Source organism: Oryctolagus cuniculus, chromosome 11 (genome assembly GCF_964237555.1).
Source record: "Oryctolagus cuniculus chromosome 11, mOryCun1.1, whole genome shotgun sequence".
NCBI classification, from domain to species: Eukaryota; Metazoa; Chordata; class Mammalia; order Lagomorpha; family Leporidae; genus Oryctolagus; species Oryctolagus cuniculus.
In genome coordinates this window covers 115659336-115681978 of record NC_091442.1, presented here as the reverse complement: position 1 = coordinate 115681978, position 22643 = coordinate 115659336, and the positions used below count along the sequence as shown (strand labels likewise).

Below are 22643 nucleotides of genomic sequence, written 5' to 3'. Positions count from 1 at the left end.
GCCCTGTCCGCAGCTCTCCCTTCCCCATCCTCAGCTCCCTCGCCTCTGTCTTCAAGGTCGCTAAGCAGGGCAAGGGGCGCTGGTGCGGTAGAGTGAGGCACACGGTGGGACTGCAACAGCAGTAGCCGGGTCCTCAGATACGGGGCCCTGTGGCTCTACACTGGTGCACGGGAGCCCCAGGCGTTCCGGAGCTCAGGGTAGGTGGTGCTTATCATCTCTTTTACAGCCAGACAGCCTGGGTCAGGACCACTCAAAGCCGGGCTTGCATGCCAGAGGAAGCCACTGTCAGCTGCCCTGGACAGCGTCGTCAGGACACACGTACCTGGGGCCGGGGTCGGCGTGGGCTGGCTCAGTTCACCCAGTGGGTAACCAAAGTTTCTCACCAGCAGGGTCATGTCCTCGTGCCGGGGGCAGAACTTGGCACGCTCCCCGCCGCTGGCGAAGGTGTCACTGTGGATGCGCTTCACCCTGTCCACCACGGCCTGGGCCACCGCGTCCAGGGAGGTCTGCTTGGCGAACTCAGTGTCAATCATGGCAGCAATCTCCTGGGGGCGGGGTGGGGCCTGGTGAGGGCGGGCGCCCAGGGACCCTGGCCCTGACAGCACACTCAGGGACCTCAGGCCGGCGGACGCGGGAACTGCCTGACAGCCAAGTCTGCAACCTGAGCTTTTCAAGGTATTCAGGATAATCCTTCTGGAACCTTCTTATCAGGAAAGGCGTGTGACCTCGCAGGCTGTGCCTGCTGCGTCCACACCTCTGGAAAGCGCCACGCTGCACCTCCCGGGCCACCGCGAGGGAGGTGACGCAACAACCCGCGACAAGAGCACTCTGAAGGCTGCTGAAGCCCAGCTCCCCGTCACGGTCAAGTGCTCCTTCCTGCAACACACCTGTTGTGGGCTATGACAGGCAAGGCACACGTCAGGAACTGGGGACACAAAACGAAGACGGGGCCTCTGCCCTGGGCAAAACCCACTGTCCAGAATATTCTAGAACCTAGTAGAAGCCACTGAATACTTACACTGTGAAGACCAAAGCAGAAAAGGAAAGCAGAAAAGATCAACAGCACAGACACAGAATGCTGTCCCTGACAGACTGCAGGTCTCTGGGGGAAGAGGGCGGTGGCAGGCACGGCAGGCCTGGCCCTGTCCTGGCACTCAGCGCCGTCACTAACCAGCCCAGGCTCCCTGCTCCGCACGGCTGGGCGACACTGCCCCTGTTGGGCGCTGATGAGAGGGGAGAAGAACCTTGACAGCAGGGGTCAGGAGTTAGGCAGGCAGGGTGCCTCCCGCCGAGTGACCCCGGAACCACAGACAGATGGAGGGACATACCCTGAACTCGTCTCTGTGACCGCAGCCAAGCCAGAGTCCGGTGAAGATGGCTTCCCTTCAACACGGCCCTCCACGTGTCTCTCAGTCACACGCTGGTGACAGCCGCGTGCACACTCCAGTGTGTGGGAAAGTGAAAGAGCCCACACTGAGGCTGGGACCTGTGTGCTATGCATCCCCGTCCAGAGACGAGGTGCAGCGGGACCGGACAGATCTCTGGGTGCCAGGGCCTGGACCCCCAGCAGCCTCGGAGCAGTAGCCACACCCCAGGCTGGGCTCCCCTCCTCTGCCCAGGGCAGTGCCCGACTCACTTCCTCCCTTCAGGCCTCACTGGGCCCTGGAAATGGATGCCGCTTCAAGCAAAGCCTGTGTGTGAGGGGTGTATCTAGGGCGCTGGTGACGGTCCATCCACCCACCGGCCAGCTGACCCTGCTCCGCGACATCCCTCAGCTGGCCCAGCTCACCTGGTTGGCCTGCCCAGGCCCATGGGCTGCCTCCAGGGCCTTGTACAGCCCCTCGGACATCAGCACCAGGAAGCCGGTCACCCCGTCCAGTGGCTGGGCACCGTGGATTTCTGGCTCCGCGATGATGGGTCTGGACTTGGCAGCACTATGGGGAGGGAAGGGAGGGGAGGGCTGCGTGTGGAACAGTCCCCGGGGACGCGCTGACGGCTGGGTTTGTCACGAGCTTAGGACGTGAAGTAGGGAACACACGACTGGGCAAGGAGAGAAAGAGGAAGGGACACCAGAGCAGGCCTGTCTTGAGGGCGGCTCTGAGGCAGGAGGGCTGGCGGCACAAGGGTCCGCACAGCCAAGGTCAACGCCCACCCTGACCCTGATGTACATCTCCTGTCCAGAGGCCGCCCGCGGCAGGGTGCGGGACATGCAGGCAAGGGGAGGGGCATCTCCTAAAAGCCTTCTCCTCCACTGTCCCTTGGGTGCTACAAATTAGCTGTCCAAGCCAGCCGAGGGCCCGAACGCAGGAGGAATGCACTGAAGGGCGTCAGCCAGACGGCAGAGGTGCCCACATGCGTGCAGGACTGGAGGGCGGGCGGCACTCACACCAACAGGACCCCGCTCCAGGCGTCTCAAGCTGCGCACACTGAGCGGGCAGCTTTTGTCTGGCAGTCAGACCCCAGTAGAGTGGTTGGTAAAGCACAGAAGAACAAGGCCCAGCAACCTGGGCAGGGCAGGCCGCGCTGCCAGCGGGTGTTCTGACGGGCACGCCCACTCCCAGCCCCACGCTATGCACACACGGACACGTGTGGATGCACACCTGCACAGACATCTGGGAACAGGATGCACGGGCAGCCAGCAGCCTGGGCCGGGTGGGAGCAAGCCTGGGGTAGGAGGAAGGCTAACGCCCACCGCTCACAGCCCAGGCGCTATCTGCACCCTACTTTCAGTAAGCACACAGAAACCTACAAGTTCAGGACAGAGTTTCCAAACTGAAATACCTGGATCTCGGAGGGGTGGGAGGTAATCTGTTCTCACAGTTCGAGGCCAGGCAGCATTAGCTGCTGTAACCGGCATCACACAGGTGCATCACACAGGTGCACACACACACCTCCCCCGCTCCTGTTTCACACACAGGTGAGTCCCTGCGTGAAGACACATCCCCAGTCCAGGTTGCCTGGATCCCAGTCCTATCCAGCCCGTCACTGACCCTATAACTGGGGCAGCACCTGACATCCCCATGCCTCAGTTTCCTCGTAGGAAATGCGCTGTGATGAGGAGGGTACCGCCTCCCAGCGTGAGCAGCATGTGCACAAAGGGTTGTGCCAGGCTCTGCCCAGTCAGGGTTCACACTACCTAGTGCCCACTGTGCTGCCGTGAGACCCCGGGTGAAGGCAGTGCCCTTGGTCATGTCCCTGCGCCTGCCGTGGGCAGCACTGGCCAAGCCTTTGGTCTGTGTGTCCCTGGCCAAGCCAGGTACCTCCTGCTGACTTCAGTTTCTCCTGCTGGGCTCTGTGGCACCAGCTGCTGCCCTTGGCTTTAGCCCAGCTCAACTCGATCCCTGGCCACTGCACACCCCCCTTTCACTTCAACTCACCTCCGTCACTGGAGTCTAACCCCCACTCGGCCCCCAGCCCTCTGGTCTCACAGACGAACAGGACACAGCCGGGCAGGCTGCCTACCTGAGCAGGTCAATGTCCGTGTAGCCGTATTTGACCTTGTAGTCCCCGATGCGCCTGGTGCTCTCCTGCCCACAGATGATGCCCACCTGCTTGATCTTTGCTGCGTCCAAGCCTACCAGAGGGAGAACAAGGCAACCATCCCACTCCTCATTCATGAAGAGCAAAAGGGGGCAGGGCCCAGTGGACGGAGGTGGAGAGGACGGCAGCTGCCCCAGTGCCCTGAGGGTTCGCAGTCCCATCCCCGTGAGGACACAGCTTGCTCAGGCCCCTCCTCCGCCAGCTCCGGCAATACCCAGCACACCCTGTGCGCCTTGGCCCCCGTGTCCGCCCCACGGCCACCGGCGGCTCACTGAGGAGGTAGGGGGTGACCACAACCACTGCCGGAATCCCAGGATGCATCTGGCGGCTCAGTCCCCACCGGTCGCTGAGCGCCAGGCACTCAGAGCAGCATTCTACACGGATGAACTCGCGATGCGCACAGCACGCTGAGGTGGGGGGTTCCAACATCCTCATTACACAGCTCAGAGCAACCCACAGATGCAGGGCTGGGGTCCCCGCCGGCTGCACGAGACACGCACACGCACGCGCACGCACACGCACACACAGGCAGGGAGGCCGGCCGAGCCCCGCAGGGCCGCTCACCCAGCTGCGAGAGGCGGAAGAGCTCGTCCTCGTTCCCCGTGGTGTGGTCCACGTTCAGCTGCGTCACCTGCAGCCCGTCCACCGTAGACTGGCACAGCAGTGCGCGGTTCGTACCTGCAGAGGAAGCTGAGCAGCTGAGCAAAGACCAGGCGGGGGGGAAGAGGACGCGGTGGAGACAGAGAGCAGAGGCGGCGTCTCGCGGCCAGAACCACTCGAAAGCAGCGGATCAGGCTCGGGCCGCCGGGGCGAGCCGCCAGTCGGGAACCGGGCTAAACTTTCAGTGCGATCGCAGGATTTGGATTTTAAAGAAACCTTTCAAGAAACACACTGGACACTGTAGCTCAACTCACAATAGCTAAGAAATGGAATCAACCCAGATGTCTATCAACTGACCACTAGATAAAGAAATTATGGTAGGGGCTGGCACTGTGGCATAGCTGGTAAAGCTGCCACCTGCAGTGCTGGCATCCCATATGGGCGCCAGTTCGCGTCCCGGCTGCTCCACTTCCGATCCAGCTCTCTGCTGTGGCCTGGAAAGCACTGGGAGATGGCCCAAGTGCTTTGGCTGCTGCACCTGCATGGGAGACCTGGAAGACGCTCCTGGCTCTTGATCAGCCCGGCTCCAGCCATTGCAGCCATTTGGGGAATGAACTAGCAGATGGAAAACCTCTCTCTGCCTCTGCCTCTCTGTAACTCTTCCTTTCATATAAATAAATTTAAAAAAAGATTGAATTGTTTTTTAAAAAAATAAATCATGGTATATGCGCACTATGGAATTTTACTCAGTGGTTAAAAAAAACGAAACCCTGGCCGGCGCCGCGGCTCACTAGGCTAATCCTCCGCCTAGCGGCGCCGGCACACCGGGTTCTAGTCCCGGTCGGGGCGCCGGATTCTGTCCCGGTTGCCCCTCTTCCAGGCCAGCCCTCTGCTGTGGCCCGGGAGTGCAGTGGAGGATGGCCCAGGTGCTTGGGCCCTGCACCCCATGGGAGACCAGGAAAAGCACCTGGCTCCTGGCTCCTGCCATCGGATCAGCGCGGTGCGCCGGCCGCATCGCGCTGGCCGCGGCAGCCATTGGAGGGTGAACCAACGGCAAAGGAAGACCTTTCTCTCTGTCTCTCTCTCTCTCACTGTCCACTCTGCCTGTCAAAAAAAAAAAAAAAAAAAAACGAAACCCTGTCTTTTACAACAAAATGAATGCAAGTGGAAACTTATACTTAGTAAGATGCGCCAGTCCTGAAAAGACAAATGCCGTATGTTTTCCCTGACGGTGGTAGCTAAGAGTGCCTAAAATGTAAGGTATAGGAGTGAACTGACATTCTGAGATTCGATGACTGTTCCAGCCTTTGTCGTGCCTGTCGGGGAGCAGTGTTTTCCCTTCATGCTGTTTGCTGAACTCAGTGCAGTGTCACTCTTACGAATATGAAGATCTTTGTAGAAGTCAAGAGTGGGAACAGAAGAGTGGGGAGGAAATGTGGGAGTGTGGGCGGGCGGGAGGGTGGGGTGGGAAGCACCACTGTGTTCCTAAACCTGTATATGAGATGTACGAAACTGTATACCTTAAATAAAGTTAAAAAAAAAAAAAAAAAAAAAAAAACACCACCACACATTGGAGGTTACAGCCGACATGACTCGATGGAGCTTGTGCCTGGCAGGGAGACCGGTCGCAAGACGACAGCCGTGGGAGTGGACGTGGGCTTCACTAACTGCTTCTCATCTACTTCTCCTACCTTGGGATTTTTGCCATAATGACATTTTTCTAAACGATTTGTTTTTATTTATTTGAAAGACAGAATTATAGGGAGAAGTAGAGACAGAGAGAGAGAGAGGTGTTCTATGCACTGGTTCACTCCCCAGATGGCCGCAACAGCTAGAGCCGAGCTGATCCGGAGCCAGGAGCCAGGAGCTTCCTTAGCCCACTGCACCACAGCGCCGGCCCCCGTAATGACATCTTACGCAGAGCGGGGCGAGAGGGAAGCGATCACCAGGACCGTGCTGGGGAGACGAGGAGACACGCCGCACGCCCGGACGCCCGGCTCTCCCGGCAGCTCACCGACGTTGGCCACGTAGAGCTTGCTGCTGAGAAGAACGGCCACAACGGCCATGGCTCCTCCCGAGATCTCCTTCTCCAGCGCCTTGAGTCTCTCCAGGATCTTCTGATACTGAGATGGCAACTGGTGCTGGGGGACACCCTGCAGGCCGCCATCAGAGGTCAGAGCAGGACTGGGCCTCGGCCTGCCCCTCCGAGCCTGCCCAGCGCCCGGACGTGAGGGCTCCGGGCACAGACAGGACAGAGACCTGTGTGCAAGCCCCGGTCAGCCTCTCCAGGAAAGCAGGAGGAAGCACTGCTGGCTGACCGGGCTGTGGACCCACGCAGGCCACAGAACCTGGAAAGGCCTCGCCTCCCGCGTGTCGCTGACCACCCGACAGTGAGCCCCACCGTGAGGCTGCCCAGGAGGGCAAAGCGCCCCCCCTGCCAGAGCCCCAGCAGTGACCCCTTCCGGAACTTGGGCTGCTCAGCCCTTGGCAGTGACACAGGCAGGTCCTCGCTCCCGCCACGTGCGGGCTGGGACGTTACCTCCGGCAGCTGGGACTGCAGGCTCGCCTTCTCCGCCAAGGCGTCGTCGATGGACTCCAGGAAGCTCCTCTCCACCACGTCAAAGGCCTGGAGGGACAGAGGAGGGGCGACAGCTGGCTCAACACACTGTCAGCTCATGCTCAAAGGCCTCCCACCGACAGCAACAAACTCCCCGTGCAGATATCCGTGACGAGGGCTCCACACCCCGCAAGGCCCCTGCTGCTTCCTGGAACCGTCCGACAGAGACAGTCAGCCCCTCCCTGGGGCTGCACACGTGGCCCTGCACAGGGACTGGAGGCAGGAGACGGTGCAGGGGCCCGATGTGTGGGCGGGAAGCCGGGGCGGCCAGTGTGCACAGCTCTGCCTCAGTGCCCCACCTTCAGAAGAGGTGAGCTCGGCTGGAGGAGGCTAGACAACGCAGCTCCTCCGAGAGCCTTCCTCTCCAACCCTGCTGTCCCTGAGCCCTTCCCCCCCGACGTGGGGCTGCCGAACTCACTGGCACAGAGCCCTGGGGGGCAGGAAAAGGCTGGGGCCGCTGTTCTCCAGGATCAGGAAGCCCCATTCTTGTCCAGAGTAATGTGCCAGGAGGCGCACTTCCCCCAGGAGAGGCCAGGAGGGAGTGGGCAGAGAAACAGACCGGCCCAGGGGCCACAGCTGACTGCGGTGGGGAGGGCTCTTCCTGACTGCCCCGCGTGCTTGCAGAACCCAGAGGCCGAGCACCGGCCGTGGAAGGAGAGGGCTCACTGGACGGGACCCCAGCTGCTCCCACCGCTCCTCACATCCCAACCCTTCTCCAGCACGGCCGCCTGCAGTGCCAGCCCTGCCAGTCACCGAAGCACGGCTGCTCCTTGCCTGGCCCCAGATCGAGGGGGAACCCTTGCTGCCGGGAGCTGCGCCCAGGGCAGCTCTTCTGCAGGGGTCTTCACACCGACCGTGGCAACATTTCATGGTTGCAGGGCCCAAGTTCTGGGGGAGGAGACCAGTGCAGCTGGGCCCCGCCAGCCCAGGCCCCGGTACCTGCAGCAGCACGCGCCGCACGTCAGCCTCTGTGTGCTCGGCGTTGAGCTGGCCCAGCAGGAGCTCCGCGGACAGCCGCTGGGCCACAAAGTTGGTCACCCTGTTGCCATCATAGCCGTTGAACACGCCATACAGGAAGCAGTTGTTCTCACTCCTGGGAAAGGAGTCGGGGAGATGAGAGCTACGGGCCGTGGCTTCAGGTGCCCACCTGGGGCCTCCCACTTTGGCCACCTTTTCACTCTGGCTACGATCTCATGGGGTGCCCTCATCCTTCCACTGTAGCTGGTGGGAGGGACAGCAGTCACCTGCCAGGGGCCACGTCTCACTGGCCAGCCCTGTGTGGGGTAACTGCGAGACAAGCTTGCAGACTGCCCGGCACACACACCTGAACTTGAGCCAGTTGTCCTCTGGCGGGTGGATCTCGGTGCCCTTGCCGTCAGCGGAGTAGCTGCGGTTGGAGGCTGAGCCCACCCCGGAGAGGTGGCAGAGTGGCAGGTCGTCTGTCCAGCTGGGCTGCTGCTCCTGGGAGGGACACAGGAGATCGTGAGGCGACACCTCCCGGCCCAGACCAGGCCCCACCGCACCTCTCTCTCCTCCAACAGAAACGCAGGCCCGGAGACTCCACTCCTTTCTGGAAAGCCGCTCTGTGCGTGTGAACAGACAGCCGCACGAGGGTCTGCTGTTCTTACGGCCAGTCCACAAACTCAGTCCAAGGGCTCTGCTCCCCAGCGCAAAGCCCGGGCCAGGGCTCCCAGGAGTGGGCTGTGCCACCTAACTCCTGCGCAGAGCAGAGGAATCCCCAGACACTGGTTAGAGGTACACAGTGCAGGTCCCACGCCCAGTACATCTGATCTGGGAGGGGCCCTGGACACCCGCCCTGTAGGAGCTGCCGCTACGATTCTCACGCAGGCAGCTTGAGGCCCAGCGCCGTCCCACAAGCCAGCCTCACTCGTCCAGCCACGGGGGCCTCCACTGCTCCCGCTCCTCACTGCACCGTGTCCTCCCCCGCTCCCTGTCACATCCTGCCCAGCAACACGGAACGCCTGCGCCCTTGCGCACCCCTTTCTTTCTGTGAGGAATGCCTCCTTGTCCCCTCCTTAAATGAGCAATCTGCACGACCACTTCCTTTCTTCTCAGTGTTGCTGTTGTTGGAAGGCAGAGCGACTGAGAGCTCTCCCTGCGCTGCTTCACTCTCCAGATGCCTGCAACCGCTGAGGCGGCGCCAGGCTGAGGCCAGGAGCGGGAGCTCCAGCCAGGCTTCCCACGTGGGTGGCAGGGACCCGAGGACTTCCGAGGGTGCACATTAGGAAGCTGGACTGGAAGGGGGGCTGGGACCCAACCCAGGTCCTCGGTACGCAATGAGCCCAGCACCCGCCTCCCTCTTCTTCCTGTCGCAATTCTCCGCGTTCCCAGGGACACTCCAGCTCAGGAAGTCCTCCTGCCTATGGCCACCTCGGGTACCGCTACTGCTGCCAGACTCCCATTCTCCCCGGCGGATCTCCAACCAGGCCAAGCGGCGAAATCACAGCAGTGCTTCATACATGAGCACACGCACGCTGCCCCCGCCCCAGCAGAAACGCACGGCTCTGACTTCCCGGTCTCCCTGAGGCCGGGTGCAGGTCTACCCCTGGCTCTTGACGAAAGCCCGTCTTCCACCCGGCCTCCGTCCCTGGGAGCTGTGCCCCGCTCCGAGGACATCCTGGGCCACCGTGAAGAACAGGAGTAAACTGAAATAACCAGGAGAATCGAAGTTCAACTTCAAGGAAAACAGTCAAACCCGAATAAAAGGCTTCCCTGAACTAGGAGATGTGCCTGCTGGCGGCACAGGGGCCAGCGCGGGGTCCAGCAGGGACGGGACAGCGCTCTGACAGGCTCCTGCATCAGCCGTGCAAACTTCGTGTTCCGGCTACTTGCACACGGACGAGGAGCAGCTGCAGGGATCCCACTCTAACTGCGTTCCTGTCGCATTTATCTGCTTTAGTTCCGCACTCAGCACCCTGAGCAGCTTCTGCAGGGCGTGGGCGTCTGTCTGGTTTCTAGATTAACACGCAGTGAGACTTTCTTGGGTGTGCAGTTCTACAAACGTCGGCACATGTACAGATTTGTGTAACTCCTGCCACCGTGAGCCCCAGAACAGCCCCGGCACCCCCAAAGTGTCCTGCTGCTCCCCAAGTCCTGGCAGCCACTGGTCCGCTCCCCCCCCCCCACGCTGGCTCTGTCCCTTCAGACACAAGTGAAATGACGCAGGACGCGCGCTCTGCGCCGGCCCAGCAGCGGCGGGCGTGTCCACACACGAGACGTTTCCCTCAGTGCGGATGGAGTCAGAGGACAGCTGAGCTGCTTCGGGTCCTTAGTGACGGTGCAGACAGCTGCTATACATGTTCACGTGCAGGGTCTGTGTGAACGTAACTTTCCATCTGTCCCCAAACGGACACGCGAGTGAGACGGCTGGGCCGCGTGCTAAGGCTTCCGCGCAGGCTGTCTTCCCACTGCATCCCCTCCAGGGATGAGCGCGGCCCGCCGCTGCCCCTTCCCCGCAGAGGCACTGAGCCGCTGCCCCTTCCCCACAGAGGCACTGAGCCGCTGCCCCTTCCCCGCAGAGGCACTGAGCCGCTGCCCCTTCCCCGCGGAGGCACTGAGCCGCTGCCCCTTCCCCGCAGAGGCACTGAGCTTCCCAGGGCACAGCGGCGCACCCCACCCCACGTGGCTCTGACTCCAGCGCGCTGCATGGCTGCTGGGGAACCGCCTGCGCCTCCCTGGGGGAGGGTCTAAGCCCGCCCACTTTTAAATGGGTTGTTTGTTTCAATCACCCAGTTCAAAGAGTTCTTTACATAGTTTGGATGAAGCCCTTCCTCTGATGTGGGATTTGCCCATGTTTTTCAAGTTTGTAAGTTTTCATTTCCTTCACTGCTTCAGTTACACTGTGTCCAGGAGCCTCCCCTGCTCAGCCCTGGGGTCACAGCCAAGCACTCGCCCAGCCCAGGTCCCGGAGACCTTCTCCGGTCTCTGCCGAAGTTCTGTACTTTGACGTTTCCCGTTTAGATCTGTGATCCATTCTGAATTAGTTTCTGTATAAAGTAGAGGGTTTAGTAGAGTTTTCTTCTGCATGCAGATATCTAATCACTCCACAGCATTTGCAGGAAAGACGGGTCTCCCTCCGCGGAGTTCCCTGTCAAGGCTGAACTAGCAGGGCAGGTGCCGTGGCGCACGGCTCAGGCCGCCTCCCAGCACGCTGCCATTCCCACTCTGCAGCTCTGCTCCGACCCAGCTCCCTGCTGATGCACCTGGGAGGCAGCAGACAACGGCCCCAGTGTTGGGGGCCCTGGCACCCACGTGGGAGGCCCGGATGGAATTTGGGCACCTGGCTTCAGCCCAGCCCAGCCCAGCCCTGGCTGTTGTAGCCATTTGGAAAGCAAACCAGTGGATGGAAAACTTCTGTCCCTCTGCCTTTGAAGTACATGAAAATAAATAAACACCAAAAAAAAAAAAAAAAAAAAAAGCAAGGCTCTCCATTAAACAACAAAGTTAACTGCCTGCATCATGGGGGTCTGGAATCTTCTCTGTCCTGCTGACCTGCTGTCTCTCTCCGCCAACACGCTTTGACTCCAGCTCCCAGGGAGTCTTCGGCCAGCCAGTGGGATGCCTCCTCTAACTTTATTCTGCTTTGTCAGAGTTGTCTCGGCTATTCCATGTGCCTTCCACACAAATCTTAGCAGCAGCTCCTCTGCAGCTACAGAGAAAGTCTTGGGACTTGGAGGGGAGCGGCTCGCACGCCTGCATCCACCTGGGGAGAGCTGGCACCTTCACTCTGCCGACGCGCCAAGCCAGCTCCATGGCGCGCCTCTGCACTCCGTCTTCCCTCCGCACTCCGTCTTCCCTCCGCACTCCGTCTTCCCTCTGCACTCCGTCTTCCGCACAGGACTTTCACTTGGGTATTTGTATGCACACCACCTCCCCGCGAGGTCTGAAAAGCGAACGCCTCTTAGAACAGAAGACTCGACCAGAACCTGTGAATGGACCTGCAACGGAACTGACGTTCCGCTCGGCTCCCGAGGACTCAGGAGCTAACGCCTGCACGTCAAAGTCAGCGACTGTTGCTGCACAACACAACAGAACTCCTAGCTCGTCTGTCTCATCCCGAAGGGAAGCAACCGTCTCTAACATGAACTACGTCTTTGCAGCCCACCTGTGACACTTGTGTTACAGTGTATTCAATTAACACACACACACACACATTCATTCCACAAACACTTGCCAAGTGCTTCTAGCAGAGCGGCATTAGTCTAGGCACCAGGGGACACCTGGCGAGAAAAGGGAGTGGCCTTGCTTGAGCCCCACCTTGGACGGAGACTTTAAACAGGCCAGCAAGGAGGGTGTGTGCCTCGGAGAAAACGAGAAAACGCATCAGGGCGGCAGGCCGAGAGCCGTGCCTGGAGCTCTCTGGGGAGGGGACTGTGGGCAGTGGCCGTTCTCGAGGAAGGAGCAGTCGGGGCAGAGGGAACAGCACGGCTCTGAGGTGGGAAAAAGTGAGGTAGGCTTAGGGAAGCGTCAAGGCCATGGGCCTCGGCCTTGAGTGCAGGGAAAGTGGTTCCAGGCCAGGTTCACACATGCACACACACGCACACACACACGCACACCCGTGTGCTTGGCGTGAGGGCCATCCTGGGCCTTCTGGGCCACGTACGGAGCAAGGTGCCGGGGTATTTTCACTCATTTTCCAGGCCGTGACTTGGTGCCCATCGTCCCTGACATGAGGTCCGAGGGCATCCCCACCATGAGGGGCTCACGAAGGGCCCAGCCAGCCTGGCAAACACCTCCCACGCAGTCTGCTCCCCCTGGGACGGAGCCACACGCAAGGCTGAGCCTCAGCAGAGTCATCTCCCCGGGCAGGAACGTCCCGCGGCCCCCCATGAAGGGCCACGTGCACTGCCCACCATGCAAAGCTGTGGTCCAGGCTGCAATCCCAGTGCCTCTGCCATTACCAAACTCCCTCTGGGCAGAAACACAGGCTTCCAGGGGCTTGAATCTTTCCAATATCCCACGCTTTCCGGTGAGAAATGAACGTTTCCCCAACAATTTGTGGGCTCACTTGACACCTGGAGACACTGAAAGCCCTTAAAACTAGGGCCAGCGTTGTGGCGCAGCAAGCTAACCAACCCACTGCCTGCAGAGCCGGCATCCCATGGGGCGCTAGTTTGAGTCCCAGCTGCTCCACTTCTGATCCAGCCCCCTGCTGATGCGCCTGGGAAACAGTGGCAGATGGCCCAAGGACCCCTGCGCCCACACGGGGGCCCTGGTATTAGTCCCTGAACCTAGCTTCAGCCCAGCTCAGCCCCAAGGTGTTGTAGCCATTTGGAGAGAGAATCAGCAGATGGAGGATCTCTCTCTCTCTCTCTCTGTAACTCAAATAAATAAAATAAAATCTTAAAAAAAAAAAAAAAGTGCTTAAAACCATCTTGCACACATAAGAGGGAAACCAGCTGGGACCTGCGACCGAGGAACCCGCCGTATCGGCGCGTCGGCGCCAGGCCCTCGCTCTCAGGAGCAGGCTGGTGCTGTACTGACCCCCACAGCCCATCTGCCTGACACGGGACAACTGTCTCCCACGGAAGAGAACCTGCACCTGCACCTGTTCCTCAAGCACAGGGGACTTCAAAAAGTTCACGGAAAAACGAATAGAAGGTGCGTCTGGGGGCTGGTGTTGTGATGCTGTGGGTTGAGCCGCCACCTGCAAGGCAGTGGTCCACCTTGGAGCCCTGGTCTGAGTCCCGGCTGCTCCACTTCTCATGTGCCTGGGAAGGCAGCAGAAAATGGCCGAAGTGTTCGGGCCCCTGCCACCCACTTGTGAGACCAGGATGGAGCTCCAGGCTCCTGGCCTCAGCCTGGCCCAGCCCCAGCCACGTGGCCATCTGGGGGACAGATCCGTGGGTCAAAGCGCTTGCTCGACTGTCTGCATCTTCCTCTGTCACTGTGCCTTTCAAAGAAACTGATTTAAAAACAAAGGTAAGTTTATTTTGGTGCAAAAGCTTTGAAATCTATGCATATTTTGTGCATTATATGCATTTTCCACGAGCCTTCTGAAGATCCTTCTGGATACTTCCACACTGTTAAGTGCTTTTATCTTTTTTTAATCTGGCTTTCATAATGTTAAGCTAGTGATACTTCAGAGATTTGTGTTACTGACTGGCAAACAGTGTTTGGGTCAATAGACAGATCCCAGGGCAGTTACTTAGGGAACGCGCAGCCAGGGCGCAGGCTTGCCCCCACGCCCCCCACCTCACACCTCAGGCTCTGGGAGTACCGCCCAAGGCCCTAGGGCCCCTTCCTGTCCAACTGGGCACCCCACGCGCCGGCCCTGACCATGGGCCCTGTGGCTGTGGCCTCCTGTCTCACTGACCACTGCTGTCCCCACCTCCACGTCTCTGGAGACAGCCCAGTGCACGTCACTCAGCAGTGTTGACACCGCACGCCATATGCTAGACCGTGACAGCTCCTCCCCGCATGCGGGCACTCCTTCGGCAGCAGGCTCTGCCAGGAGCACGGCCCCCAGAGCGACGCCACCCTGACTCAACAGCAAGGGACGGGAGAACTCAGGAGGCTCCCCCTGGGGAACGGCAGCGTGTCTGTCCTCCCTGATTTTACCCAGGGACCAGTCTCCCTCACGCTGCCGCGGCGGGCGGAGTCTAGACCTCGTTCTCCCAGCGCCTTGCGTCTCCCCTAGGGGCTCTCCACACGCAGTATCTCGGCCGGTGCCAGGAAACCACCAGATGGCCAAGGCTCCTGCTCGCCTCCCCCGCATTTCTGAGCAGTGTCCGGAAAGGTCACGTATCTTCTACGCACGGACTGCCACCCCTCCACCCTGCACACTGATGCACGCTTTCTCCCACCCCCGAAATGCCAGGGCTGCCCACCCGCAGCCCGCGGAGCAGGAGCCCTGCAGAAGCTGTGAACCGGGTGGGCGTCCACAGCACGGCCAGCGCAGGGCTGGGTAGCGAGGCACTGCTCACGGGAAATTCGACAGGAAGTACGGCGTTTCCAAAGGCCTGAATTCGACCCGACTGTGGTATGAAATCCATCCACGGTCATCAAGCCGTACTGCACGGGATGCCCCGGCACACTCGCTCCAGCCCAGCTTCGTCTCAAACAGGAGCGCCCAAGGCCCCACGCAGACTCGGCCCCGAGCCCGAGGCAGCACGAGTGCACAAAGCACGGCCGCTGAGGCCGCAGCCTGAATAGCAAACACCGCTATGAAAAGGCCGAGTGTTTCTGTGAAAGCGGCGAATTCCTGAGAGCAGAGAGGAAGCTCGGAGGGGGAGGAGGCCCAGGAAGATGGCTCCGGTGGGGCGCAGCAGGTCCCCCCGCCACAGGCCTCACAAGGCCGCTACTCATCGGCGGCCGCATCCCTCTCCCGCGATGACCCACTTCTCCGCCAGCCCCACTCTGGGCGCCCACCGTCCTGCTGGGGCCCCGTCAAAGGCTCTCTGTGCCACTCATCACCGTGGAGACCGCCGCGGCCGGGCAGCAGCTGGCCCCACGGCGGGCGGCGCGTTTCAGGGCTCCAGGTGATGGTCAGGGACAGTCTGCAAGTCTGCACGGATGTTGTCACGTGAGTGCCCACAGTTAACACACGCTGGAAACAAATACAACGTTTGCACCCACGACCTCGATTTAAAAAACTGACTCCAAACTGATTTGCTTTCCTACTCGGCAGTGTGGGCAAACCGACACTCCGCTCTGTTCCAGGGCTGCCGCCGTGGCAGGCAAAGGCCGCTCTGGGGTCACACCTGGACCCCAGGCTCCTTGACTCCTGTTCCACACCCAATCCGCAAGCAAGGCCCTCTTCTTCCTCCCAACACGCCGCCACCCCTCGGCCATCACCTGGCTGACTCGGGGGCCCCTCGGCACGTCCAGGCCTCCTCACACCTCCAGCTGCACAGGGGTCATTCGTCAGATCACTTCAGGCGGAAGCTCCACGCCAGGCTCTGAGCGGAACCCACGCAGCCCGCCGGCCCGGCTCCCTCCGACCTGGACCGCACTGCCTCCCCGGTGCAGGGGCTCCTGCAAGGGCAGGCCTGGCACCCCACACCTCTAGCCCCAGCTCTCCCACAGCAAGCTGTCCCGCCTGGAGAGGTCCCCGAACCCCAGAGGGAACCCAGAGCACTCCTCCACATTTGCCGCTTACTGCGGCTTCCCTACCGGAACCCAGGCTTCCCGAGGGCGGTGCCCCCACACCTGCCCTGCGCCTGCTGCGTGGTGAGCGCACAGGCACCCTGGGGGGGACGGCAGACCTCAGGGCTGGGGCAGGCCCATGCTGGGCTACAAGTGTCAGGAGTGAGTTCACGCCGCGAATGCTCCCGGTCGGGCGGAACCCAGGCTCAGGGGTGCCCACGTAGGATGCAGTTTTATCGGGCTAAAGGGGCCAGGATCTTCCGAACATATCAAGCTGTCTTCAAAAGTTCTCTTCTTTACAAACCCTAAGATACCACAGTGCTGGGGGGGGGGGGGCTGAAAGTGCAGGGCGACACTGCACGCCCTTGCAAGCCAACCCCAGCCCCTCCTCAAGCCCCCACTGACGCTGTCGAATGAGGCAGCCCCACGGCACACAGGCTTGGGACAGCTGCCGCCACCCCCACCGCCCCGCCCCGCGAGGGCACATTGTACACACGAGTCCAGGAATGCCTGTTCTCTCCTCGGCCTGGCAAACCCCTGTGTCCGGAAGCCCCTGAAGCCTTCCGCTGTCCGCCCCGGGCTCCTGACGCAGGCGCACAGGGACACAGAGTGCCTTACACACTGTGCCGGCGGTGTGCACTCCTCGCGTGCTGGGCTGCACACAAGGGGTGGGCGGCCAGACCAGCAGGCGTCCGAGATGCCCCCACCAGATGGAGGGCAGCAGGGGCCGGGTCAGCGGCCACGTCCTGCCTGGACCGGGGATTTCCAGGTCAGGGTGGGGGCAGGAGTCTCCTCCCATCCCTCCCTTGCACCAACACGCTGTTTGGGGCTGACGCTTCCTCCACCCTGAGGAGACGTTCCGGGGCCAGCAAAGCTCAGCCTCTGGCTAACGCGATCACCAGGGCTCCTCACACCCGGGTGCAGGGACGCTGCCCCACCCACGCAGGCCACGCAGCCTGCACCACAGCGCTTCCTGGCCTCTCTCCCCAAAGCCACGTCCAGGGGGCCCTTCCCAGGTGCTTCTCAGCCCTTTCCCTCCTTCCAGAGCAGGGGGCAGGCCGTGTGACCAGACAGGCGGGCCTGGGGGCGGCCACAGGTGGGGAGCGCAGCCAGCGACCTCAACACCGGCACCCAGAGTCCACGCAGAGCCTGTGCCAACAGGAGGGCGGACGGCTCCAGCCTCCACCTAGCGCTGACCCTGGCCACAAACGCTGGACTCCTCACTTGACAGACACGGAGCCAGGGCCCGGCACACACGGACTGGGCAGGGGACACTCGATGGTGGAAGGCCTGGAGTCACAAGTCCCTCTCCGGGGTACTGCACACCCCAACACAGGAGGCAGACACGCCCCCCCTCCCCGGGCGATTCCAGTACAGAGCCGTGACCGAGACCCTGGCCGGCTGCTCAGAGGCGGCCCCTGGGCAGGGGTGCAGCGGAGGGTCCACAGTGGGAGCAGGGGTGAGCCCCAGCCCTCACCTTAGGACATGGAAACGTTGGCCCAAAGCCAGCGCGGGAGCGCCGGGACCAGGACCCAGCCGCCAGCCCCCAATGCACCGCCCCCCAGGTTGGGCCCAGCGGCTGCGGGGGGCCGGACGGTGATCCCGCCTCCGCCACTCGCCAGCTGCGGGGCCCGGGGCAAGTGAGCGCCTCGCTGCGCGCGGTCCGCGTCTGTACACTAGGGATGACTGCCGCGCCCACCTCCGGAGGCAAAGCGGTGAGCACAGCGTCCTAACACGCTGCACGCTCCGCACTGCTGCGGCTATTATTAATCATTATTTCACAACTGCCGGGCCCGCGGTGGGCTCACCCCCGTCCGGCTCGGCCGCCGCTCGCGGCGTTCCTTCCCGCCTGAGCACGCACCCACCCCCGGCCCCCGGCAGGCGCCAGCGGCCTCCACGCGCAGCGACCCTGACCCCCACGGCGGCTGCAGCGCGCACGCGTGGGCCGAACCCGCCTCGGGTGCCCCCGCGCCACAGGCGCCGACCGGGGACCGGCGGGGGGACAGGGGAGGGCGGCGGTCACACCTCGCCACGGCCAGGGAGCCGCTCTTGCACCCGACAGCCCCCCGGGGCTGCCAACCCCCAGCCCGGAGAGCCGGCTGGTTCCTCACACTCTGCAGCAGGCTCCTCCTCTGCGCCGCCATCTTGGAGGGACCCCCGCCGCGCGCCCGCCTCCTGGGGGAGCAGCGAGAAGAGCGGGCTAGAGCGGCCTGCGACGGGGTGGGTGGGGCCAAGGAGGACCGCGCCGCCCGGGCGCATGCGCACAGCGCCACCCCGCGGCCGCAGCGCGGCGTCTGCGCAGGCGCGCTCTGCTGTGTTTTGCTTTCGCGAGGCCCGAAGGGAAAATGCCGGGAAGGTTCGAAGCGGCTTCGCGTTCGCTTTGGCCTCCTCGGCCGTGTTCATCCGCACGCCTGCCCCAGGAAGCCTTTCAGATGCGGGTACTGAGACCCCGGGTTGGGGGTTCTTGGTGCACGCAGCGGTGTTGGCTGTTAAGAGAGCAAGGCTTGCCCGGCCTTCGGCAGCCGACGCGGCCATGGGCGACGACATGGCGCTGCGAGTGGGGGAGAGAGGTGTGCGGGTGGGGCGCGCAGGGCACAGGGAGCGAGGGGAAGAGGAGGGACGGGGCGAAGCCGGGCGGGAGTTCCACCTCCTCCTAGACTTCCGGGCGACGATGGAGGGGCGGTCGGCGGCGGGCGGGGCCGCATTGTGGTCAGGAGGTGACCGGGCTCCCTCCTGCCTGGGTTGTGTGATGGGCAGGTGGCCACAGATGCGTCCAGATGTCGGGCAGGATCGCGTGGGTGTGGGAGGAACGAGAAGGGAGTGGCCGTGGGTTCAGCTTGGGTGGGCGGAGCCGGAGGTGTTGAGAGACCTGCAGGAGGGGAAGGCACAGGGGCTGGCGCTGAGGCGAAGCGGGGAAAGCCCTCGCCTGCAGTGCCGGGGCCCGTGTGGGCGCGGGTTCGAGCCCCGGCTGCTCCTCTTCCCATCCAGCTCTCTGCTGTGGCCTGGGAAAGCAGCGGAGGATGGCCCAGGTCCTTGGGCCCCTGCACCCGTGTGGGAGACCTGGAAGAAGCTCCTGGCACAGCACTTAACGCTGCCATTTTGGGAGTGAACCAGCAGATGGAAGCTCTGTCTGTCTGTCCGTCCCTCTCTCCCTCTGTAACTCTGCGTTTCAAAGTAAATATTTAGGTCCGGCGCCGCGGCTCACTAGGCTAATCCTCTGCCTACGGCGCCGGCACACCGGGTTCTGTCCCGGTCGGGGCGCCGGATTCTGTCCCGGTTGCCCCTCTTCCAGGCCAGCCCTCTGCTGTGGCCCGGGAGTGCAGTGGAGGATGGCCCAAGTGCTTGGGCCCTGCACCCCATGGGAGACCAGGAGAAGCACCTGGCTCCTGCCTTCGGGTCAGCGCGGTGCGCCGGCCGCAGCGGCGGCCCATTTGGGGGGTGAACCAATGGCGAAGGAAGACCTTTCTCTCTGTCTCTCTCTAACTCTGCCTGTCAAAAAAATTTAAATAAAAAGAAAGTCACATCGGTCCTTAGATAGTGTGGATCAGGGATCAGAGCCCAGAGCAGGGGCTGAGCCTGGGAAGAGAAGAGAGGAGGGGGAACTGCGGGGAGGGTGTGGGCAGCAGGTGAGGGATGGCTGAGGGAAGTCCCTCAGGTTTGCAGGTCTCAGGTCTGGAGGCCGTCGACCCCGCGATTGGTGTAGAACGGTAGGACAAGGGGTCGGCGCTGTGGCGCAGCAGGTTAACACCCTGGTCTGCAGTGCCGGCATCCCATATGGGCGCTAGTTCGAGTCCCGGCTGTTCCATTTCTGATCTAGCTCTCTGCTGTGGCCTGGGAAAGCAGTAGAAGATGGCCCAGGTGCTTGGGCCCCTGCACCCGTGTGGGAGACTCAGAGGAAGCTCCTGGCTTTGGATCCGTGCAGCTCTGGCCGTTGCAGCCAATTGGGGAGTGAACCCTTGAATGGAAGACCTCTCTCTCCCTCCCTCCCTCCTCTCTCTGTGTACTCTGACTTTCAAATAAATAAATCTTTAGAAAAAAAAAAAAAGGCTGCCTAGCAGTTGGGAACCTCTGCTGTGCCTGCGCTGGAGGCGCGGTTGTCGACCGGAGCCCGAGGTGAGCTCTGGACAAGCACTTGTTTCAGGTTGGCTGGGCAGGGCAGCCACAGGCGGTGCCACTCGTCCAGGTTTGAACAGAAATGAGGCTTTGTTGTCTCTTGTTCTGCCCGAAGCTGTTACCTGGCCAGCCTCCCCATCTCTCCTCCCCTCCGTGCCCTGCCCCCAGGCCATCTCAGAGTCACTCAGGGCGAGGAGAGGGACTGTCGCTGTCGAGCTGGGCCTCACATGGCCCAGGATGACCGCGTGGGCTCCAGCCGTGCTGTCCGAGTTCGACCAGCAGAGAGGAGGAACGTGCCGCCTCTTTTCCTTTATCAAATGAACTTTGCTTTACAGATTTATTTATCTGAAAGGCAGAGTTTCAGAGAGGGAAAGAGAAGCCTTCCGTCCTTTGTGTCACATAGCTGCCGGAGCCAGGAGCCAGGAGCCTGGAGCTCGCTGATTTGGGTGCTGGCCTCAAGTAGGCAGTGGCTTAACCCGCTGTGCCCCAGTGTTTGCTTTCCAACAATTTTTTTAAACCATTTTTATTTAACTGAGAGGCAGAGAGGTCTTCCATCCACTGATTCACTCCCCAAATGCCCGCAATGGCCAGAGCTGGGCCAGTCTGAAGCCAGGAGCTTCTTCCGGGTCTCCCACGTGTGTGCAGGAGCCCGAGCATTTGAGCCATCTTCTGCTTCCCCAGGCCACAGCAGAGAGCTGGATTGAAAGTAGAGCAGCTGGGACTCAAACCTACAATCTCATGGGACATCGGAACTGCAGGCGGAGCCTTAGCCCAGTACACCACAGTGCACAGTACACGACTGCTTTTCCAACAGTCTTTTCCTTTATAGGCGCATGGAGGTATCACCTGATGCTGGTACGGACATCTCGTTGGCTGTGACCAGGTCCCAAGGCCACTGCCTGTGGCAAGGGTGATTGGGAAGTTGAGGCCCTGGACCGAGTGTGCCCCCTGAGAAGCGGGCATGGCTGCTAAGGACTGGAGAAGGCTCCGTGTGACCCTGCCAGGAGGGGCTGGGTGGTTCGTCTGCTGAGGAGGAATCTGGAAAGACGTGTGGGAGCCCCGCCCACGGCCCCCAGTGAGACCTTGGACAAGCACCCCCATCCCTGCGCCCCAGTGTCGTCCTCTGATGACGGGGTGACGAGCCCCTTAGCAGAATGGCTGCCAGGGCTCAGGGAGGTGCCCCCGAGAGCCTGACCTGCAGCACTGCTGTGTTTGCCCCGTGCACTTCACAGGTTTATCTTTTCCAGGATAATAAACGCAGAGGCCTGTGTGCTGGTGTAGAGGACAAAGCCACTGCTTGTGACACCGGCATCCTACACGGGTGCCAGTTTCTGCCCCGGCTGCTCCGCTTCCCGTCCAGCTCCCTGCTGATGGCCCGGGGAAAGCAGCAGCAGGTGGCCAAGTGCTAGGGCCCTGTCAGCCACGTGGGAGACCGGAGGAAGCGCCTGGCTTTGGCCTGGCCCAACCCTGCCTGTTGCGACCCTCGGGAGTGAGCCAGCTGATGAAGATCTCTCTGGCTTGCTCTCTCTGTGGGTCTGACTTTCAGATAAATGAATACGTCTTTAAAAATAATAGATAATAAGTGCACAGGGAGCACCTACTGCGGATTGGGCTCCTGCTGAAGGCTCTTCCCGCCAGATCGGTTTCTCCCTCCGGCCTTGTGTAGATGTCCCAGTCAGCCAGCAGATAGGTGGCAGGATTCAAACCCAGGTCATCTGATGCCGCTCCTGGAAGTCCAGCCTGCGCTTTCCAAACCACAGTGTCCTGCCCGCGCCCCGGGATGTGTCCTCCCTCTGCTCGTGGAAGAACGCCCACGCTCAGCCACCTGGGGAGCATGGACGCACTGCTCGGCTCTTACCTGATAAAATCCCACGCCCAGGACTGTCTCCCTGAATGCTGACTGACTGACTGATTTGAAGGAGTCACAGAGACTGTCCATCTGCCAGTTCACTCCCCAGCGCCAGGCCAAAGCCAGGAGCCCGGAGCTTCTTCCAGGTCGCCCATGAGGGTAGCAGGGGTCCAGCACTTGGCCGTCAGCAGGGAGCTGGATGGGCAGTGGAGCAGCTGGGACACTGGCCAGCGCCCATACGGGATGCCAGCATCACAGATGGCGGCTGTGCCGGCTACGCCACGGCACTGCCCCCATCACGGTTGATCGGGAGCCATGGCTGCTGCTTGCAGGCCGCTCCGCAGCGTGACGGACGGGCTAGTGGGCGGTTAGGGGGTCCCGGTGGGAATGAGGAAAGGGGGCGTCCTCCAGAGAGGGTGCAGAATGCTGGCTTTCAGCAAGGTGAGAGTGCTGAGCCCACTGCATGCCTCTCCCCAGGAGCGGCCTGCAGCAGGACGGAAGCGCCTATCCCTCTCCTGGGAGCTTCCAGCTGTGTCATGAGAACAGCCAGGGAGCGGTGGTCCCACCCTTCTGAGTCCCCGAGCAGACAGATCCCACCCTTCTGTGGCTGTCATGTCCAGAGCAAGCCGGACAGGCCAGGCAGGATGACAGGCCCTGCTTTCCCTGGGTTTTGTCCCTGGCTTGTCTGATCGTTATCTGCGTTCTGTTTTTTTGTTTCCTCTCTCAGTTCCAGGGTGGGGAGGTCTGCCTCTTGGAGCTCCCACTCTTGATCACTGCGAGGTGGTTTCTGACTTAAATAAACCCTGCTTTCCTGTG

The 22643-nt window shown here is 61.6% G+C and overlaps 1 protein-coding gene and 1 long non-coding RNA gene across 3 annotated transcripts in view; one reads left to right on the top strand and one right to left on the bottom strand.

The window, feature by feature from the left end:
- Window positions 1-18427, bottom strand: part of TAB1 (TGF-beta activated kinase 1 (MAP3K7) binding protein 1) — a 24347-nt gene extending 5920 nt beyond the window's left edge. Inside the window, exons 1-9 of one of the 2 annotated variants that reach the window (XM_008257017.4) lie at window positions 17891-18427; window positions 8082-8218; window positions 7697-7850; window positions 6680-6766; window positions 6155-6293; window positions 4105-4218; window positions 3463-3574; window positions 1790-1934; window positions 323-545 (exon numbers count right to left, since the gene is read on the bottom strand). In XM_008257017.4, the coding sequence (XP_008255239.2) occupies window positions 323-545; window positions 1790-1934; window positions 3463-3574; window positions 4105-4218; window positions 6155-6293; window positions 6680-6766; window positions 7697-7850; window positions 8082-8218; window positions 17891-18412 (1633 nt within the window). In that variant the 5' untranslated portion in view covers window positions 18413-18427. The remainder of the gene's footprint in view (window positions 1-322; window positions 546-1789; window positions 1935-3462; window positions 3575-4104; window positions 4219-6154; window positions 6294-6679; window positions 6767-7696; window positions 7851-8081; window positions 8219-17890) is intronic. The other variant, XM_002711387.5, reaches the window with a different exon arrangement.
- On the top strand, window positions 18172-22643 carry LOC108176676 (uncharacterized). The gene is made up of 2 exons (XR_001793394.3): window positions 18172-18303; window positions 20808-22643. It is a non-coding gene; the product is annotated as an uncharacterized lncRNA (long non-coding RNA).